The sequence below is a fragment of the Cucurbita pepo genome, chromosome LG17, assembly GCF_002806865.2.
Source record: "Cucurbita pepo subsp. pepo cultivar mu-cu-16 chromosome LG17, ASM280686v2, whole genome shotgun sequence".
In the NCBI taxonomy this organism is placed as follows: domain Eukaryota; kingdom Viridiplantae; phylum Streptophyta; class Magnoliopsida; order Cucurbitales; family Cucurbitaceae; genus Cucurbita; species Cucurbita pepo.
Genome location: NC_036654.1, coordinates 4,409,024 through 4,431,647, shown reverse-complemented (window position 1 = coordinate 4,431,647; position 22,624 = coordinate 4,409,024). Strand labels below are relative to the sequence as shown.

The 22,624-nt window shown below is 31.7% G+C and overlaps 1 protein-coding gene across 2 annotated transcripts; it reads left to right on the top strand.

Annotated features, from left to right (window-relative positions):
• The first annotated feature begins 3,481 nt into the window (after positions 1–3,481).
• On the top strand, positions 3,482–21,780 carry LOC111778921 (probable protein phosphatase 2C 6). 2 transcript variants are annotated; one of them, XM_023658931.1, is made up of 4 exons: positions 3,482–3,788; positions 20,508–20,792; positions 20,891–20,996; positions 21,321–21,780. In XM_023658931.1, exons 1-4 carry the CDS (start codon positions 3,576–3,578, stop codon positions 21,635–21,637), a joined length of 921 nt encoding a protein of 306 aa, XP_023514699.1. In that variant the 5' UTR covers positions 3,482–3,575; the 3' UTR covers positions 21,638–21,780. The 2 variants fall into 2 exon arrangements, with proteins under 2 accessions (XP_023514699.1, XP_023514700.1); XM_023658932.1 differs by lacking the exon at positions 3,482–3,788 and adding an exon at positions 15,878–16,177.
• The last annotated feature ends 844 nt before the right edge of the window (positions 21,781–22,624 follow it).

Below are 22,624 nucleotides of genomic sequence, written 5' to 3'. Positions count from 1 at the left end.
TAAACCACTACACATGTAACTAATCTTGATCGAGAGCAAAGTGCATAAATTGGGGACCATATGTCATAATGAGATTGGATATTTTGACAGCTTGAAACAGCTTCAGATTTCAATTCTTGTTTCCAACTTGAGGCCATGCAACATAGAGGAGATTGCCATGTCTGTTCATCCTTCTTCCACGCCGCGAAAATCCATTCTCCACAGTTATATCTTCTTTCTTACAACTTATCTTTATAACTTGTGTGATTCGAGGAGATCTTATTTACCAAAATAATTTATAGTATTGAGTTTTATTTATTATTTCTAATATTTTTAAAATACTGTACATTTCATGAACTTATTTATAATTTTTTTTATTCGGTGATTAAGAATTTTGTAACTATTGCCAAAAGAGCTAGTAAAAAAAAAAGAGAACTATGATTGCAAATTTTAAAAGTTAACCATGATTGCAATAAATTATGAAATTCGAACAAATCCATGGTTACGCAAAGTTTTCTAGCTTCTTCAATGATTTGCTTATGGGAAGATTGTTGCATCCTAATAGCATTTTGAGCTCTAAAAAATGCCTGTATACTATGAAAAGTTGTAGTAGCTAGTTGTCTCACGTCAAATCCTCCGACTACAACATACAAACTCTTTAAATCCTAATGTTAATTTAAGCTCTAAAAAGGGTTTGCATATTGTGAAAAGTTGCAGCAGCCAATAAAGAAACAAGTAAGCAAACAAAGAAAGGAACCAAGATAGAGTTTCACTCATCTATTTGATAATCATTTGGCAAAAATTGAATAAATCAAGCGGTTGTGGTTTTCGATGTCGAATCTTACAAAAGACTTTCAGGGCCGAATCTCGAAATAAACTTATTATCTTTATCAAAAGATTGATAAGCTTTTTGTGTCTTAGCGGCAGTTTGAGCTCTAAAATGGCTCTCCATACTGCAAAAAGCTACAACAGCTCGTTTTCTCACGAGAAACCCTCTAACCACAACCTACAAACTCTTTTAGTCCTAACGATAGTTTGAACTTTAAAAGAACTGCATACTATGAAAAGTTGCAGCAGCTCGTTTTCTCACGATAAATTCTCTAACCACAGCTTGCAATTTAACCGGTCCCTTGAGAGCTCTCCAAGCATTCCTAGCATGACAATAAAGAAAAAAAAAAAAAAAAGGAACAATTTAGAATTTCACTAATCTCTATGATAATCATTTGGCTCAAATGGTTTTCAAATAAAGTCGTTTTGGTTTTTGATATCGAATCTTACATCAGATTTCCAAGGCCGAATCTCAGGGATAAATTTATTCTCTTTATTGAAAAATCGACGAACTCTTTGTGTCAGTGACCCTCGTGCCAGTAATTCATAATGCATCTGCTATTGGGTCTCTGCGCGCCTATCTGTTAACATGGTACCATTTATACTTGATAAGGATTTTGTTCTTTTATTTCATGTCTTTCAGGAAACTGATCTGGTGCGTGCGCCAGAAGATAGTTTTACATGGTTATCAGGCAAAAGAAACAGAGAACACTGGTTCACAACCTTCACTAAATCTCTCACTTAACTCAGAGTTCCATACCATGGAAACTGCAGTTGAAGAAAATGGTAAAGAACTTAATGCAACCAAGATGGAAGTTGCTGGTTTCCCGCCTATGATACCGGATACATCTCGGCTTACGTGTCTGTTCCTTTTTCTATTTGGGCACCAAGTACAATACCAATGGAAGAAGAAAAGGGTGTAGAAATGTGTCATCATGAGGTACTAAAGCCAATTCGAGTTGTGCCAAAGGAACCTGTCAACGTTGATGAACTAGTTGGCATGTCTCAACTCACTCTACGAGAGCACGAAAGGGAGCAATAAGAGCCTTCACCTCTGACCTTAAAATTGATAAGCGAACCCTCAAGACGACTGTCAGCATTTCATCCAAATGCTCGAGTCAGCCGTTCGGAGTTAAACAAGGACGACAATGACACAAACAAAGCTCTTTGAAACAAGAAGGGAGGCGTCTTCATGCATCGTGAAATTTCCTTGAAAAATTACACCCGTATTTAGTTTTGTTTTTCATAGAAAGTTTGGTAGTGTGGGTGGTTTAATGATAATGTAGGCCATAGAAAGTTCTTATAGTATATGTATTCTTTGTAAATGTAACAGGTAGATATTGTAATAAATATATTAATAAGGAGATCCTAACTTGATTTTGTGGATAATCTCTGTACCTTTTTTAGGCATTAAATTAATACATATCTCTCTCGTGTTATCGTGGTCATCTCCATAGCCTTCTAATCAAAGAATTGACACTTTGGGAGTGAGCTTCATCGAGGAACTTACATGAGTGTGAGAGTGCTTCTTGTTCTTCTTGTTCTTGTTCAAATTCTCAAGCTAAGAATAGACATACATAAGTGTGAGAGTGCTTCTTGTTCTTGTTCAACATGAGTGTAAGAGTGCTTCTTGTTCTTGTTCAAATTCTCAAGCTAACAATAGACATACGTGAGTGTAAAGGTGCTTCTTGTTCTTGTTCAAATTCTCAAGCTAAGACTCTTAATGGGGGTATTACACTAACTACCCTTTTTTTATTTTGATTTCGATTCTAATTTGTAGGTTATTTAAGCATGATGAAGAACTATTTATTTATCTTTCTTGTGAGGATTACTGACCGTAAGTCGTTTCATGAAAATTTATTACTTTTTTCCTTTCTAATGCCACTAGGTTTGTCATGACCAACCTTAGAAATTAGACTCTAAAGTCATTTTCACACAAGTACACTTTTAGTTTGTGCTCGTGCCTCCTTAAATAAAGGTGGAAGCCCTTCAAAAGCCAAGTTCCTTAGTGGTACATGGGTTCCATTTTTCTATGACAAATTTATGTTTTTTTGTTGTACACTCAGTTCCATTTTTCTATAACAAATTTATGCTTTCAATTAACTATTAGGATTCAAATGATATATTTTTGTTTTCTTTTGAACATTTACTTCTTTTATCAGCTTTTCATCAGTTATACCTGATCTCAGATATTTGTCTCACTATATTTAGCCAAGTTTTACAAATGACCTGAAGTCCAACCACATGTAAATGGATCTTAATTCAGAGCAAAGTGCTAATTTTTTTCAGTCTCCTATATTTAGCCAAGTTTTACCAAACGACATGAAGCCACACCATAGGTAAGGTTTTACCAAATGACTTGAGGCCATGCCACATGTAATTAGTTCTTTATTTATAGCAAAGTGCATTCAGAGTAAAATGCATAAATCTAAATCTATGAAGAGATTACCATATGTCATAATGAGATTGGATTTTATTGACAACTTAAGACTGATTCCCATTTTTGTTTTCAACTCAAGGCCATGCAACTTGGAGGAGTTTGCCATGTATGTTGATTTCTTCTTCCATATTGCCATGTATGTTCATCCCTTCCTCCACGCGTTGGAGCAAAAACCCCTTTTCCATAGTTATATATTTTTCTTACCTTAACTTGTCTTTATAACTTGTGACGTTTTAGCGCTTATGATCAACGACTTCGGTGAATCATTGATAGAAGTTGTTGTCGCTACCGCTGCCGGAAGGACACTCGTGGGAGTGACGGTAGCTCGATGAGCTCGATGAGTGCAATAGACAATGAACGCGGTAGTTGTGAGATTTCGTGGGGTTTTGGATTGGACAAGGGATGTAGAACTTCAATGGAGGATGCCATTGCCATTGTTCCGGAGTTTCTATCTCCAGCTAGATGGAAAGATGACGGGTCTGAGAAAGAGAAACATTTAGTTCATTATTTTGGCTTGTTTGATGGTCATGGAGGCCCTCAGGTTTTTTTTTTTTTTTTTTTTTTTTTTTTTTTTTTTTTTTTTTGTTGATATCTCTAATGAGTTGAATGCACTTATTTGCATACAATTTTGAAGATTAAACCTGATGTAGATAGCGGAGCAATTTAAATCTCGGTCATGCAGCTCACTTTACAAGTATACACAAACACCACCTTTAATTAAGAATATATATATATATATATATATACTATGTATTTATTTTAAAATCCCGAATAGGATTTTTGGTACGTGATATCTGTGGTAAATAGAAAGTGATGGTATCCTACCCAGAGGAGCAATTTAAATCTCCGTCATACGGCTCACTTTACAAGTATACACAAACACCACCTTTAATTAAGAACAAAACCAAGTATATATATATACTATTTATTTATTTTAAAATCTCCAATAGGATTTTTGGTATGTGATATATGTGGTAAATAGAAAGTGATGGTATGCTACCCAAAAAAAAAAAAAAAAAAAAAATCTAAAAATTGATAGTAGGTGTGTATTTGAGTGTGGTCTCTCCAAGTTTCTTAATAAGGTATCTATCTATAATTTTTCCATTACTCCCGCTCTCATATCCAACCTACCCGAACCCGACCTCTGGTGGTGTCAGAAGTAAAATCAAAGTGTTTGATCCTTTATCCCATGCTTTGAGACACTCTTCCTCGATTAAGTGATGAACTGATGATAATTGATTGAGTGTCTTCCTTTGAAAAAAATTAATTATTTCTTTCATTTATATTCATTTTAACTCTAACAAGTAATTTTATTTTTTATAAAATGGATTAATTATGAAATGTAAAATTATAACATTCAACACCAAAGTAAAATTAGAGCAGGTCAAAATTAAAACGATTTAAAATGGAGCCAAAAATGAATTTTTTATTTTGTAAAGAGGGGACGAGGGGCATTTTTGGAAAAATAATATTAATGGCTCATAGGCCCAAACCTTATGAGTGGGCCAGGGGCATTTTTGAAAAAAATAATATTAGTGGTCATATTTTGGCCCCAACCTGATTCGGCCCATAAAATCAGATTTGGTTGTTTTTAAAATGGGCCTCGGCCTGGTCTGATCTCATCCAACCTACCGGGAAGTAGGGGTGTACATTCAACCCGACAACCCGACAATCCAGACCAACCCAACCTGAAGTACAAGAGTTGGGTTGGGTTGGATTAGCATTTCGGGTAGGGTTGAGTTCATTTTTCTGAACCCGAATTGAATCGGTTCGGTTTCGGGTTCGTGGGTAAAACCCTCGGGTTGACCCAATATAAATTTAAATATATTAAATATATTAAGACATCAACAATAGGTGTGCCAGAGGGTTATTTTGGCTGGTTGAAGAAGAATCATGCTTGAGTTCGAATCCGGACAAATACATGTATTTTTTTCTTTTATATATATATATTTTTTAAAATACCTTATTAACCAACCCTTATATTTTCATAAATTATATATATGCAATAAATAAATAAAAGTAATAGAATTCTATACCTCACTAGTTTATCTAAATTTTACCAATGTTCATAAATTATGTTTTTAAACAAGTAATTCTAAATTTTACCAATAATTTTATACTAGTTGAATGTTCACAAATTTTTTTATAATATATTTATAATATATTTATTTTTTATTTGTTGTAACTTTATTATATTTCTAAATTCTAGTTTAAATATATTTAAAGATAAACCAGTCATTCTAAATTTTAAATTTTCTATTTTATATATATATATATATTATTTTTTCTAATAGTTTAAGGCTATCTATCTTTATCAAATCATAAACATATTTCAACTATTATTTTATTTTATTATTAATTTTTTTTAATCTTTAAATTAATCATTTTTATTGTTTATTTAATTCATGATATATCCTTATATTTTCTCTATTTTAATCCATTCTTTTAAAAAATATCCGACATTCTTTAGTATTATAACATGTTGAACTATGTTAATATGTCATAATTTTCACTCGAACTATGTTAATAGGTTACAATTTTCGCTCGTTGTTTTTTATTGAATTTTTTTTTAGCAATTATGGATTGATTTGTGTTTGTTTGTAAATTTTTTATATATTTTATATAAGATTGTATCCGAATAATTATAAATTGTGGATAAATAAAACTAAAAAAAAAAATTACCAACCCAACCCGAACCCAACCCGAAAATAGAAGGTTGGGTTGGGTTGGGTCGGGTTGTGAAAAGTTTCGAGTTGGGTTGGGTTACCAATCCAACCAACCCGAACTTTTGGGTTGGGTCAAAAAAATCGCTCAACCCAACCCAACCCGAACTATGTACACCCCTACCGGGAAGCTAGAGTCCATGGTTCAAAATATTGCCCGCTCTACGAGTTTCGATGTATGATGATTTTGTTATCATTTTAATTCTTCGTACTGTCTCATCTTCGAATTAGAAATGTGGATGAATTGAGGTATTTTTATTTGTGTTGATCGGTTTCGTTTTCTTAGTCTAGTGCTACTTTGAACACCAAACGAAGGCTATATACTTAGTGACCAACCTTAGAAATTAGACTCTAAAGCGATTTTCACACAAGTACACTTGTAGTCTATGCTCGTACCTCCTTAAATAAAGGTGGAAGCCCTTCAAAAGCCAAGTTCCTTTGTTGTACACGGGTTCCATTTTTTTATGACAAATTTATGTTTTTTTATTGTACACCTGTTCCATTTTTCTCTGACAAATTATGCTTTCAATTAACTATTAATAATATATTTTTGTTTTCTTTTGAATATCTAATTCTTTTATCAGCTTTTCATCAGGTGTAACGGTAACTGATCTCAGATATTTGTCTCCCTATATTTAGCCAAGTTTTACAAATGACCTGAAGTCCAACCACATGTAAATAGATCTTAATTCAAAGCAAAGTGCTAATTTAGAGAATAAGTGTAATTGTTCTCTGTCTCCTATATTTAGCAAGTTTTACCAAACCACATGAAGCCACGCCACATGTAAGGTTTTACCAAATGACTTGAGGCCATTCCACATGTAATTAGTTCTTTATTCATAGCAAAGTGCATTCGAGTAAAGTGCATAAATCTAGATCTGTGAAGAGATTACCATATGTCATAATGAGATTGGATTTTATTGACAGCTTCAGACTGATTCCCATTTTTGTTTTCAACTCTGGGCCATGCAATTTCGAAGAGCTTGCCATGTATGTTCATCCCTTCTTCCATATTGCCATGCTTGCCATGTATGTTCATCCCTTCTTCCATATTGCCATGTATGTTCATCCCTTCTTCCATATTGCCATGTATGTTCATCCCTTCTTCCATATTGCCATGTATGTTCATCCCTTCTTCCACGCATTGGAGCAAAAACCCCTTCTCCATAGTTATATATTCTTTCTTACCTTTAACTTATCTTTATAACTTGTATCGCTTCAGCGTTTATGATGAACGACTCTGGTGAATCATTGATAGAAGTTGTTGTCGCTATCGCTGCCGGAAGGACACTCGTGGGAGTGACGGTAGCTCAATGAGCTCGATGAGTGCAATAGACAACGGACGCAGTAGTTGTGAGATTTCGTGGGGTTTTGGATTGGACAAGGGACGTAGAACTTCAATGGAGGATGCCATTGCCATTGTTCCGGAGTTTCTATCTCCAGCTAGATGGAAAGATGACGAAAAAGAGAAACCTTTAGTTCATTATTTTGGCTTGTTTGAAGGTCATGGAGGCCCTCAAGTATTTTTTTTTTTTTGATATCTCTAATGAGTTATGCAATTATTTGCATACAATTTTGAAGATTAATCCTCAAAATCTTCATAGGATCTCATCTTCGAATAAAAAATGCTGACTGATTGAGGTATTTTGCAACGACCCAAATTTTTTTACTTAATTTAAGGTCGTTGCTGTATAGATATCATGAACATTGAATACGTATTCATTTAACTGACCTGATTAGTTAAGCTGTTGTCACTAAATTAAAGCTTGATTTCATTTAACTGACCTGATTAGTTAAGCTGTTAAATTAAAGCTTGATTTTGTCTCAGTCAACCGATGTGAGTCCATGACATCAATTTCAAATTCAAATTTCTACAAAATTATTCTTCAAACCTACAATGAGATACATTTTATGCCCGGCTTAGTTTTGTTAGCTAAATCTTTATTATTATTATTATTTTGTTTATATATGAGTGTAAATATTTATTTTTGTTGGGTTATGTATTAGTTTTAGTTTATAATTCTATTACCTAAATCTTAATTTTTTTTTCTTTTCATCTTACTTTTGTTTTGTATTTAGTTTTAGTTTTTAATTATATACACTAATTTTTTTTTTTTTAATTTACCTGGTCGTTGCTCCTAAATTATCAGTCTTTTATATATATATATATATATATATATATATATATATATATATATATATGAATTGGTTGATTAACTATGGGTCTAATTTTAATGAAATTTTTTTTTACTAATTTACTGAACTCCATTAACAGTTCATTAACATGTAACATGTTAGTATGTAACGATTGAAACAATTTAAAGAAAATCTAAGATATAATTGGGTGATCTCTTAAAATTTAAGATAAATTTAATACATACAATAAATTTATTGGACCTGTGAAGCCATTTTCCTTTTTCTCCCCCAACTACATCTGAAAAGTTATGTATCTGCAATTTTGATGTTCTATTTTTTTCTCTCTTTCTAGCATAATAGCTAATGCATTGGAGCATAGGGTTGATAATAGATATTTGGGGACGAGTTGTGAGAAATGGGTGGATGGAGGAATGAGTTTTTTATTTTTATTAATTTATTATTATTGTTATTATTTATCTATCTTCCCATATTTAGCTGGGTTTTACCAAATGACCTGAAACCAAGCAACATGTAATTAGATCTTGATTCACATCAAAGTGCATAAATGGACTGACCATATGTTGTAATGGGACCATGCAACATCAAAGAGATTGTTGNTTCTATTACCTAAATCTTAATTTTTTTTTCTTTTCATCTTACTTTTGTTTTGTATTTAGTTTTAGTTTTTAATTATATACACTAATTTTTTTTTTTTTAATTTACCTGGTCGTTGCTCCTAAATTATCAGTCTTTTATATATATATATATATATATATATATATATATATATATATATATATGAATTGGTTGATTAACTATGGGTCTAATTTTAATGAAATTTTTTTTTACTAATTTACTGAACTCCATTAACAGTTCATTAACATGTAACATGTTAGTATGTAACGATTGAAACAATTTAAAGAAAATCTAAGATATAATTGGGTGATCTCTTAAAATTTAAGATAAATTTAATACATACAATAAATTTATTGGACCTGTGAAGCCATTTTCCTTTTTCTCCCCCAACTACATCTGAAAAGTTATGTATCTGCAATTTTGATGTTCTATTTTTTTCTCTCTTTCTAGCATAATAGCTAATGCATTGGAGCATAGGGTTGATAATAGATATTTGGGGACGAGTTGTGAGAAATGGGTGGATGGAGGAATGAGTTTTTTATTTTTATTAATTTATTATTATTGTTATTATTTATCTATCTTCCCATATTTAGCTGGGTTTTACCAAATGACCTGAAACCAAGCAACATGTAATTAGATCTTGATTCACATCAAAGTGCATAAATGGACTGACCATATGTTGTAATGGGACCATGCAACATCAAAGAGATTGTTGTGTATGTTCATTCCTTCCTCCACGCGTTGTAGCAAAAACCCCTTCTCCACAGTTATATCTTCTTTCTACCTTAACTTATCTTTATAACTTGTGTTGTTTCAGTGCTTATGATCAACGGCTCCGGTCAATCATTGATAGAAGCTACTGTCCCTGCCGCTGCCAAAAGGACACTCGTGGGAGTGACGGTGGCTTGATGAGTGCAATGGACAATGGACGTGGTAGTTTTAAGATTTCGTTGGGGTTTTAGATTGGATAAGGGACATAAAACTGCAACGGAGGATGCCATCACCATTGTTCTAGAGTTTCTATCTCCAATTGGATAGAAAGATAACGGGTCGGTGGAAGAGGAACCTTTGGTTCATTATTTTGGCTTGTTTGATAGTCATGGAGTCCCTCAGCTACTTTTTGGTATCAAAACCTTACCTCTCTCCCTTTGGTAGTGATAGATGTCAATATTGACTCCATCAACAATCATTTAGGTCAAATTCAAATGAGTTAAGTCCTATGAATTTATTTCAATTATATTATTGTTTCTTACCTATAAAATCATAACAATTGTTCTATCCATAATCTAATCATATCGTTCTATCAATCTATCATAGTCATATCATTTTCTATACATAACCTAATCATATAGCTATGTCAGTCATATATTTTTCATATCGTTATATTACATTTATTGCATCCTTCTCGTATCTTATCTCACACATATCATTGAACACAGCATAACGTAAGAGGTATCATATCATTCACATATCATAATACATACATAACATATCATAGTCATATCGATTTATAAACAATTCACACACATCAAATTTATAACACGTGCAGAACCACCACAAGACACGTGTCAACATCAAATATAACAATGCGATATCTAAAGTCATCTAACTGATTAGCTTAAGCTATTGTCAATAAATTAAAGTTCAATTATTATTCTAATTTACAATAGTCCATAGATTAGATTTCATGTTAATATTAAAGTTTTGTAAATAAAGTTTTAGAATATTTTATAATATATATATATATATATATATATATATATAATTTTATTTTTTTTATTAAAAATGCTCGTGTTTTATGAGAGTTACTTTATATAAAAATAATTGCTGAAATTAGGTTTACACTATTTTCTCTTATTTATTTTATTTTATCATTTACTTCCTTCCCCAATTCTTTATTTTTTTCTTTGTTTCTCTGTTTATGTTAACTTATTATCTTAATTTTTTTCTTTTTCATCTATTTTTTTTCCTTACAATTTTTAATTATATATTTTATTTTTCTTGTATTTACTCGACTTATAATTGTCAAATATTGTTGCTTTCAAATCTTATATTTTTTTTTATTATTAATTTTGTTGGTAGAATAATTTATGTACCATTTTTAATATTATTGACATTAATTTTCTGTTTTTTTTTTTAATTCTATTGTCATATTAATTCTAGATCAATTCTTAATACTATTGATTCTTTAAACTTAGTTAAAACCATTAGAATTTCTAAATCACATTCAATAATTGGAACAATTTAAAAAAAATATATAAGATATAATCCGTTGTGATCCCTTTATGAGATTAGATAGGAAGACTTAATATATACATAAATGAAATAAGGACTGAAAATTTTAATATATACAATAAACTCGAAATATATGCTCACATAAATCTGTAGTATGGGGTGAAAACATTTTCCTTTTTCTCTCTCAAATCTAAAAATAAATGAAATTAGGACAGAAAGATGTAATATATACAACAAATCTGCGGTAGGAAAAATATTTTTTTTCTCTCCCAAATAAATCTAAAAATAAATGAAATTAGGACGGAAAATTTTAATATATGCAACAAACTCGAAATATATGCTCACATAAATTTACAGTATGGAGTGAAAACATTTTCCTTTTTCTCCCCCAAATAAATCTAAAAATAATGGAATTAGTACAGAAAAATTTAATATATACAACACACTAAATCTTTCTAGGTTTACTTTTTCGCTCCCAAATAAATCTAAAAATAAATTGAACTAGGACAGAAAGATTTAATATCTACAACAAAAATATTATCTCTCTTCATTAGGAAAAACATTTTTTTTTCTCTCCCAAATAAATTTAAAAATAAATGAAATTAGGACGAAAAAATTTAATATATACAATAAACTCAAATATATGCTCAAATAAATAAAACATTTTCCTTTCTCTTCCAAATAAATTTAAAAATAAATAAAATTAGACAGAAAAATTTAATATATACAACAAACTGGAAATCTCTCCTATAAATCTGCAGCATTTTCTGCTCTAACAGGTCCCTTGAGAGCTCTCCAAGCATTCCTAGCATGANAGTTAGAATATCACTAATCTCTTGATAATCATTTGGCTCAAATGGTTTTCAAATAAAGTCGTTTTGGTTTTTGATATCGAATCTTACATCAGATTTCCAAGGCCGAATCTCAGGGATAAATTTATTCTCTTTATCAAAAAATTGACGAACTCTTTGGGTCAGTGACCCTCGTGCCAGTAATTCATAATGCATCTGCTATTAGGTCTCAGCGCACCTATCTGTTAGAATGGTACCATTTATACTTGATAAGGATTTTGTTCTTTTATTTCATGTCTTTCAGGAAACTGATCTGGTGCGTGCGCCAGAAGATGAAGTTTTACATGGTTATCAGGCAAAAGAAACAGAGAACACTGGTTCACAACCTTCACTAAATCTCTCACTTAACTCAGAGTTCCATATCATGGAAACTGCAGTTGAAGAAAATGGTAAAGAACTTGATGCACCCAAGATGGAAGTTGCTGGTTTCCCGCCTATGATACCGGATACATCTCGGCTTACGTGCCTGTTCCTTTTTCTATTTGGGCACAAAGTACAGTACCAATGGAAGAAGAAAAGGGTGTAGAAACGTGTCATCATGAGGTACTAAAGCCAAATCTAATTGTGCCAAAGGAACCTGTCAACGTTGATGAACTAGTTGGCATGTCTCAACTCACTCTACGAGAGCACGAAAGGGAGCATAAAGAGCCTTCACCTCTGACCTTAAAATTGATAAGCAAACCCTCAAGACGACTGTCAGCAATTCATTCAAATGCTCGAGTCAGCCGTTCGGAGTTAAACAAGGACGACAATGACACAAACAAAGCTCTTTGAAACAAGAAGGGAGGCGTCGTCATGCATCGTGAGATTTCCTTGAAAAATTACACCAGTGATTAGTTTTGTTTTTCATAGAAAGTTTGGTAGTGTGGATGTTTTAATGATAATGCAGGCAGAGAAAGTTCTTAAAGTATATGTATTAATAAGGAGATCCTAACTTTATTTTGTGGATAATTTCTGTACCTTTTTTAGGCATTAAATTAATACATATCTCTCTAGTGTTATTGTGATCATCTCCATAGCCTTCTAATCAAGGAATTGACACTTTGGGAGTGAGCTTCAATGGGAAACTTACATGAGTGTGAGAGTGCTTCTTGTTCTTCTTGTTCTTGTTCTTCTTGTTCATGTTCAAATTCTCAAGCTAAGAATAGACTTACATGAGTGTGAGAGTGCTTCTTGTTCTTGTTCAAATTCTCAAGCTAACAATAGACATATGCGAGTGTAAAAGTGCTTCTTGTTCTTGTTCAAATTCTCAAGCTAAGACTCTTCATGGCAGTATTACACTAACTACCCTTTTTTTATTTCCATTTCGATTCTAATTTGTAGGTTATTTAAGCATGATGAAGAACTATTTATTTATCTTTCTTGTGAAGATTATTGACCGTAAGTCGTTTTATGAAAATTTATCACTTTTTTCCTTTCTAATGCCACTAGGTTTGTCATGACCAACCTTAGAAATTAGACTCTAAAGCGATTTTCACATAAGTACACTTGTAGTATGTGCTCGTACCTCCTTAAATAAAGGTGGAAGCCCTTCAAAAGCCAAGTTCCTTTGTTGTACACGCGTTCCATTTTTCTATGACAAATTTATGTTTTTTGGTGTACACCTNACGACTGTCAGCAATTCATTCAAATGCTCGAGTCAGCCGTTCGGAGTTAAACAAGGACGACAATGACACAAACAAAGCTCTTTGAAACAAGAAGGGAGGCGTCGTCATGCATCGTGAGATTTCCTTGAAAAATTACACCAGTGATTAGTTTTGTTTTTCATAGAAAGTTTGGTAGTGTGGATGTTTTAATGATAATGCAGGCAGAGAAAGTTCTTAAAGTATATGTATTAATAAGGAGATCCTAACTTTATTTTGTGGATAATTTCTGTACCTTTTTTAGGCATTAAATTAATACATATCTCTCTAGTGTTATTGTGATCATCTCCATAGCCTTCTAATCAAGGAATTGACACTTTGGGAGTGAGCTTCAATGGGAAACTTACATGAGTGTGAGAGTGCTTCTTGTTCTTCTTGTTCTTGTTCTTCTTGTTCATGTTCAAATTCTCAAGCTAAGAATAGACTTACATGAGTGTGAGAGTGCTTCTTGTTCTTGTTCAAATTCTCAAGCTAACAATAGACATATGCGAGTGTAAAAGTGCTTCTTGTTCTTGTTCAAATTCTCAAGCTAAGACTCTTCATGGCAGTATTACACTAACTACCCTTTTTTTATTTCCATTTCGATTCTAATTTGTAGGTTATTTAAGCATGATGAAGAACTATTTATTTATCTTTCTTGTGAAGATTATTGACCGTAAGTCGTTTTATGAAAATTTATCACTTTTTTCCTTTCTAATGCCACTAGGTTTGTCATGACCAACCTTAGAAATTAGACTCTAAAGCGATTTTCACATAAGTACACTTGTAGTATGTGCTCGTACCTCCTTAAATAAAGGTGGAAGCCCTTCAAAAGCCAAGTTCCTTTGTTGTACACGCGTTCCATTTTTCTATGACAAATTTATGTTTTTTGGTGTACACCTGTTCCATTTTTCTATAACAAATTTATGCTTTCAATTAACTATTACAGATAATATATTTTGTTTTTTTTTTAATATTTACTTCTTTTATGAGTTTTTCATAAGGTGTAACTTATCTCAGANCAAGAAGGGAGGCGTCGTCATGCATCGTGAGATTTCCTTGAAAAATTACACCAGTGATTAGTTTTGTTTTTCATAGAAAGTTTGGTAGTGTGGATGTTTTAATGATAATGCAGGCAGAGAAAGTTCTTAAAGTATATGTATTAATAAGGAGATCCTAACTTTATTTTGTGGATAATTTCTGTACCTTTTTTAGGCATTAAATTAATACATATCTCTCTAGTGTTATTGTGATCATCTCCATAGCCTTCTAATCAAGGAATTGACACTTTGGGAGTGAGCTTCAATGGGAAACTTACATGAGTGTGAGAGTGCTTCTTGTTCTTGTTCAAATTCTCAAGCTAACAATAGACATATGCGAGTGTAAAAGTGCTTCTTGTTCTTGTTCAAATTCTCAAGCTAAGACTCTTCATGGCAGTATTACACTAACTACCCTTTTTTTATTTCCATTTCGATTCTAATTTGTAGGTTATTTAAGCATGATGAAGAACTATTTATTTATCTTTCTTGTGAAGATTATTGACCGTAAGTCGTTTTATGAAAATTTATCACTTTTTTCCTTTCTAATGCCACTAGGTTTGTCATGACCAACCTTAGAAATTAGACTCTAAAGCGATTTTCACATAAGTACACTTGTAGTATGTGCTCGTACCTCCTTAAATAAAGGTGGAAGCCCTTCAAAAGCCAAGTTCCTTTGTTGTACACGCGTTCCATTTTTCTATGACAAATTTATGTTTTTTGGTGTACACCTGTTCCATTTTTCTATAACAAATTTATGCTTTCAATTAACTATTACAGATAATATATTTTGTTTTTTTTTTAATATTTACTTCTTTTATGAGTTTTTCATAAGGTGTAACTTATCTCAGATATTTGTCTCCCTATATTTAGCCAAGTTTTACAAATGACCTGAAGTCCAACCACATCTAAATAGATCTTAATTCAGAGCAAAGTGCTAATTTAGAGAATAAGTGTAATTGTTCTCTGTCTCCTATATTTAGCCAAGTTTTACCAAACCACATGAAGCCACGCCACAGGTAAGGTTTTACCAAATGACTTGAGGCCATTCCACATGTAATTAGTTCTTTATTCATAACAAAGTGCATTCAGAGTAAAGTGCATAAATCTAGATCTGTGAAGAGATTACCATATGTCATAATGAGATTGGGTTTTATTGACAGCTTCAGACTGATTCCCATTCTTGTTTTCAACTCCAGGCATGCAACTTGGAGGAGCTTGCCAGGTATGTTCATCCCTTCTTCCATATTGCCATGTATGTTCATTCCTTCCTCCATATTGCCATGTATGTTCATCCCTTCTTCCACGCGTTGGAGCAAAAACCTCTTCTCCATAGTTATGTATTCTTCTTACCTTAACTTGTCTTTATAACTTGTGACGCTTCAGCGCTTATGATCAACGACTTCGGTGAATCATTGATAGAAGTTGTTGTCGCTACCGCTGCCGGAAGGACACTCATAGGAGTGACGGTAGCTCGATGAGCTCGATGAGTGCAATAGACAATGGACGCGGTAGTTGTGAGATTTCATGGGGTTTTGGATTGGACAAGGGACGTAGAACTTCAATGGAGGATGCCATTGCCATTGTTCCGGAGTTTCTATCTCCAGCTAGATGGAAAGATGACGGGTACGAGAAAGAGAAACCTTTAGTTCATTATTTTGGCTTGTTTGATGGCCATGGAGGCACTCAGGTATTCTTTTTGGTATCTCTAATTAGTTGAATGCACTTATTTGCATACAATTTTGAAGATAAAACCTGATGTAGATAGATCGGAGCAATTTAAATCTCGGTCATGCAGCTCACTTTACAAGTATACACAAACACCACCTATAATTAAGAACAAAACCATGTATATATATATACTATTTATTTATTTTAAAATCCCCAATCAGATTTTTTTATATGTGATATATGTGGTAAATAGAGAGTGATGGTATGCTATCCAGAAGAAAAAAAAAACTAAAAATTGATGGTTTAGGTGCGGATTCACTCTCGAAGTTTCAAAAAACTAAAAATTGATGGTTTAGGTGCGGATTCACTCCAAGTTTCTTAATAAAGTATCTACCTATCATTTTTCCATTACCCCCGCTCTCATATCCAACCTACCCGAACCCGACCTGTGGTGGTGTCGGAAGTAAAATCAAAGTGTTTTAATCCTTTGTCCGATGCTTTGAGACACTCTTCCTTACCAATTAAGACATTCTTCCTTATCAATTATGCAGGAATGAACTGATGATAATTGAATGAGTGTCAGTATGGTTAGTTTGAAAAAGTTAATTATTTCTTTGTTATAATTTATTTTTTATAAAATGGATTAATTATGAAAAGTAAAATTATAACATTCAACCACCAAAGTAAAATTATAGCAGGTCAAAATTAAAACATGATTTAAAATGGAGCCAAAAATGAATTTTTTTTATTTTGTAAAGAGGGGGACGAGGGGCATTTTTGGAAAAATAATATTAATGGCTCATACTAGGCCCAAACCTTGATGATTGGGCCCAGGGGCATTTTTGAAAAAAAATAATATTAGTGGCTCATATTTAGGCCCAAACCTGATTCGGCCCATAAAATCAGATTTGGTTGTTTTTAAAATGGGCCTCGGCCTGGTCTGATCTCATCCAACCTACCGGGAAGTAGGGTGTACATTTAACCCGACAACCCGACAATCCGGACCAACCCAACCCGAAGTACAAGGGTTGGGTTGGTTGGATTAGCATTTCGGGTAGGGTTTGGTTCATTTTTCTGAACCCGAATTGAATCGGTTTGGTTTCGGGTTCGTGGGTAAAACCCTCGGGTTGACTCGAGACAAATTTAAATATATAAAATATATTAAGACATCTAATCTATAATAGGTTTGCCAAATTGGTATTTTGGCCAGTCGAAGAAGAATCATGCTTGAGTACGAATCTGAACTTGTCTTTTTTTATTTTATATATATATATTTTTAAAAATACTTTACTAACAAACCATTATATTTTTAAAAATACCTTACTAACAAACCATTATATTTTCATAAATTATATATACGCAATACCTTACTAACAAACCATTATATTTTCATAAATTATATATACGCAAATACATGTTTTTTTTTCTTTTATATTATATATATTTGTTTTTTTTCTTTTATATATATATATATATATATATATTTTAAAATACCTTACTAACAAACAATACCTTACTAACAAACCATTATATTTTTAAAAATACCTTACTAACAAACCATTATATTTTCATAAATTATATATACGCAATACCTTACTAACAAACCATTATATTTTCATAAATTATATATACGCAAATACATGTTTTTTTTTCTTTTATATTATATATATTTGTTTTTTTTCTTTTATATATATATATATATATATATATTTTAAAATACCTTACTAACAAACAATACCTTACTAACAAACCATTATATTTTTAAAAATACCTTACTAACAAACCATTATATTTTCATAAATTATATATACGCAATACCTTACTAACAAACCATTATATTTTCATAAATTATATATACGCAAATACATGTTTTTTTTTCTTTTATATTATATATATTTGTTTTTTTTCTTTTATATATATATATATATATATATATATTTTAAAATACCTTACTAACAAACAATACCTTACTAACAAACCATTATATTTTTAAAAATACCTTACTAACAAACCATTATATTTTCATAAATTATATATACGCAATACCTTACTAACAAACCATTATATTTTCATAAATTATATATACGCAAATACATGTTTTTTTTTCTTTTATATTATATATATTTGTTTTTTTTCTTTTATATATATATATATATATATATATATTTTAAAATACCTTACTAACAAACCATTATATTTTCATAAATTATATATACGCAAATACATGTTTTTTTTTCTTTTATATTATATATATTTGTTTTTTTTCTTTTATATATATATATATATATATATATATTTAAAAATACCTTACTAACAAACAATACCTTACTAACAAACCATTATATTTTTAAAAATACCTTACTAACAAACCATTATATTTTCATAAATTATATATACGCAAATACATGTTTTTTTTTCTTTTATATTATATATATTTGTTTTTTTTCTTTTATATATATATATATATATATTTTAAAATACCTTACTAACAAACCATTATATTTTCTTAAATTAAATTATATATATGTTAATACATGTTTTATAAAAGATTAAAATTTTTCATAAATTATATATATGCAATACCTTACTAACAAATCATTATATTTTCATAAATTATATATATGCAAATACATGTCTTTTTTTCTTTTATATTATATATATTTGTTTTTTTTCTTTTATATATATATATATATATATATATATATATATTTCATTTTTTTTTTTTAAAATACCTTACTAACAAACCATTATATTTTCATAAATTATATATATATATGTTAATACATGTTTTATAAAAGGATTAAAATAGACAAATAATTCTGAATTTTAGTTTAAATATATTTAAAGATAAACGGACATAAACTAATAATTGAATGGTCACAAATTTTTTTTTATAATATATTTATTTTCTATTTGTTGCAACATTATTATATTTCTAAATTCTAGTTTAAATATAATTAAAGATAAACCGACATTAATTCTAATATATTTATTTTCTATTTTATATTTATATATATATTATTTTTTTTGTAATAGTTTAGGACTATCTATCTTTATCCAATCATACACATATTTCAACTAAAATATTTTTATATGTTTTTTTTTTTTCGTTATATACCATATCTTTAAACTAATTATTTTTATTGTTTATTTAATTTCAGGATATATTCTTATATTTTATCTATTTTAATCCATTTTCAAAAAATGTCCGGCATTCTTTAGTATTATAACATGTTAAACTATGTTAATATGTCACAATTTTCACTCGAACTATGTTAATAGGTTACAATTTTCGCTCGTTGTTTTTTATTGAATTTATTTTTTTTTGTTTTTTTTTTAGCAATTATGGATTGAATTGTGTTTGTTTGTAAATTTTTAATATATTTTATATAAGATTGTATCCGAATAATTATAAATGGTGGATAAATAAAACTTTTTTTAAAAAATTAACAACCCAACCCGAACCTAACCCGAAAATAGAAGGTTGGGTTGGGTCCGGTTGTGAAAAGTTTCGGGTTGGGTTGGGTTACCAATCCAACCAACCCGAACTTTTGGGTTGGGTCAAAAAAATCGCTCAACCCAACCCAACCCAACCCGGACCATGTACACCCCTACCGGGAAGCTAGAGTCCATGGTTCAAAATATTGCCCACTCTACGAGTTTCAATATATGATGGTTTTGTTATCATTTTAATTCTTCGTAGTGTCTCATCTTCGAATTAGAAATGTGGATGGATTGAGGTATTTTTATTTGTTTTGATCGGTTTCGTTTTCTTAGTCTAGTGTTACTTTGAACACCAAACGAAGGCTATATACTTAGTGTTTTCGCTAAACTGATCAATGAGGAAAAATATTTATTGCGTGCATGTTCTTGTGTTTGTTTCCGGTTGTTAAAAAATCATTTGCATGTAGGAGGATTTAGTTGTTTCCGGTTGTTAAAAGGTCATTTGCATGTAGGAGGATTTAGTTGAGGAAGAACTATAAAAAGGTTTCGTGGAAGCTTCACTAACGTCCTCTCGTTTGCTTCACATTTGAGATAATGCTGGCTAGAAGGAAATTAATTTGCTGAAGGAAATGAACTTAGAGTCACTAAGGCGTTTAATAATCAGCGATTGACACAAGTTCATGACTATAATAAGTGCACGAGGGACTTATATTTTGTTGACCATGAAATAAGATGGTTCAAGATGGGGGTCCGTTCATTAGTTTCGCTAATGACAAGGAGGCATGCCAAATCAAGCTGTTTTATTTAATAATGTATCGGTGTTCTAACTTATGGCCATTTATGCTTTGTTACCATCAAAATATAGATTATGGTATTGTTGTATCAATGTTTAACGATGATTTCAGGTGAGTACTTATTGTTCAAAGAAGTTCCATGAACTATTAGCAGAAGAGTGGAATAGAGGGGTTTCTGAAAACGGTCAGCAAGAGAGATGGAAAATGGCATTGACGAGGTCTTATGAGAGGGTTGATGATGCCTTCAAGGACAAGACTCTGGCCCCATATTCAGTTGGATCTACTGCTTTGGTTGTTCTTCTGTCAGCTTGCCAAATAATTGTTGCCAACTGTGGTGACTCTAGAGCATTGCTTTGTCGTGGGAATCAAGCCATTCCCTTGACAATTGACCACAAGGTTCAATTACAATTCTCTCTGTTTGGTTTGGATGCACAAATTCTTCAATGTTTTTAGTTAATATTATGATTCAAAGAATTTCCTCTTTTCTGATGCAGATTAGCAGGCCAGATGAATATGATAGACTTATTAAGGGAGGAGCAAAAATTCTGTTTGTAGGCTGTCCTAGGGTCGAAGGAGTGCTGGCAATGACCAGAGCAATAGGTTTCTTCTAACCCATAGCTTCATATTTTCCCAACGACTCATAACTGTTAGACGAATACGACTCTCCACAATGGTATAATATTGTCCACTTTGAGCATAAGCTCTCATGACTTTGCTTTCGGCTTCCCCAAAAGTTCTCATACAAATGGAGAGAGTATTCTTTGTTTATAAACCCAATCATTCCCTAAATTAGGGGACGTGAGACTTTCATCCTCCAACAATAACTAGTCATCCACTAATTTTGCAAGCTTCTAAGTTTACATTGTCAAATTTTGCATCTATTTATCTTTTATTGTTGCGATTTTCAAATATATTTCTGATCAGGTGATCATTACTTGAAACCGTGGATTATATTTGATCCGGAGGTTACGTTCACATCGAGGACTGAGGAAGATGAGTGTTTGATTCTAGCAAGTGATGGAGTATGGGATGTCTTATCCAACGATGACGTGATGAAGATGGCTTGCAGCGTACTGAAAAGGCAACGCAAGAAGTTGGCGCTTGGTGGAACTGGTAATGTAATTTATCCAGCTCAATGTGCTGCAAATAAAATACGCAAGGAAGCTAGTAATTTGAGTGGCGACAACATCTCAGTTATTGTAGTTGACTTAAAAGCACCAAATGAGGGATCTCTAAACTGAGTGATGAAAACAATATCACCGTTGGCTTGGTAGAAGTATGGTGATCTGTATAGAAACTAAACCTAGACTTAATCATTGTATAAACCACTGCAACTCTTTACCTTTTGTATTCTACTTTGTTATAAAGGTTTGGTGTGTGTTTCTTTATTAAATGAATATGCGTGCTATTCAACATGTAGCGAATCGATATACATATGCATATGATGCAACATCATAGCGTCTTGTTATTGGATGCTCGATGAATGCATATTTTTAGATTCTCTTTGTTTTAGGTTGCTACCAGTACTCGTACGGGCTAATTTGAGTAACACTTTGGTGAATGGTGCAAAACAATCCATAGTGGACAAAATAGTGCATTCAATAATGTCATATTTCCAAGGAATAGAATAAAATTGGTTGCAGTATGCTTAAGTTTGGATTTTGAAAGGTACAAAGGTATTCTCTTTTTCGTAATGTCTGCTCTTTGACAAGGTCCATTGAGCAACAAATCCTTTTTGGAAATGCGCATGGATTGAGGCGTTTCTCTTTGTTTTGATCGGTTTCGTTTTCTTTGTCTAGTGCTTACTATGAACACTGAACGGAGGCTACATGCTTAGTATTTTTGCTAAATCGACTGATGTGGAGAAATATTTATCAGTGTGCGAGTACTCGTGTTTGTTTCTGGTTGTTTAGAGGACGTTTCCATGTAGGAGGATTTAGTTGAGGAAGAAGTGTAAAACCGTTTCGTTGAAGAAGAAAAGAAAACTACTTATTTTCCAAGTTTTACGTTTGAGTTTTAACTCCTATTTGCTCACTATATGATGATTTTATTATCATTTTAATCCTCAAAATCTTCGTAGGATCTCATCTTCGAATTGGAAATGTGGATGGATTGAGGTTTTTTCTCTTTGTTTTGATCGGTTTATTTTTTTTTTTTGCCTAGTGCTACTCTGAACACTAAACGGAAGCTATATGCTTAGTGTTTTCCCTAAACTGATCGTTGCCTAG

Excerpts from the sequence above, each read along its gene's own strand:
- LOC111778921 (XM_023658931.1), top strand. The coding sequence starts at position 3,576 with ATGAGCTCGATGAGTGCAATAGACAATGAACGCGGTAGTTGTGAGATT. Across the intron at positions 3,789-20,507 it reads ATGGTCATGGAGGCCCTCAG|GTGAGTACTTATTGTTCAAA; the intron begins GTTTTTTTTTTT and ends CGATGATTTCAG. Across the intron at positions 20,997-21,320 it reads GGCAATGACCAGAGCAATAG|GTGATCATTACTTGAAACCG; the intron begins GTTTCTTCTAAC and ends ATTTCTGATCAG.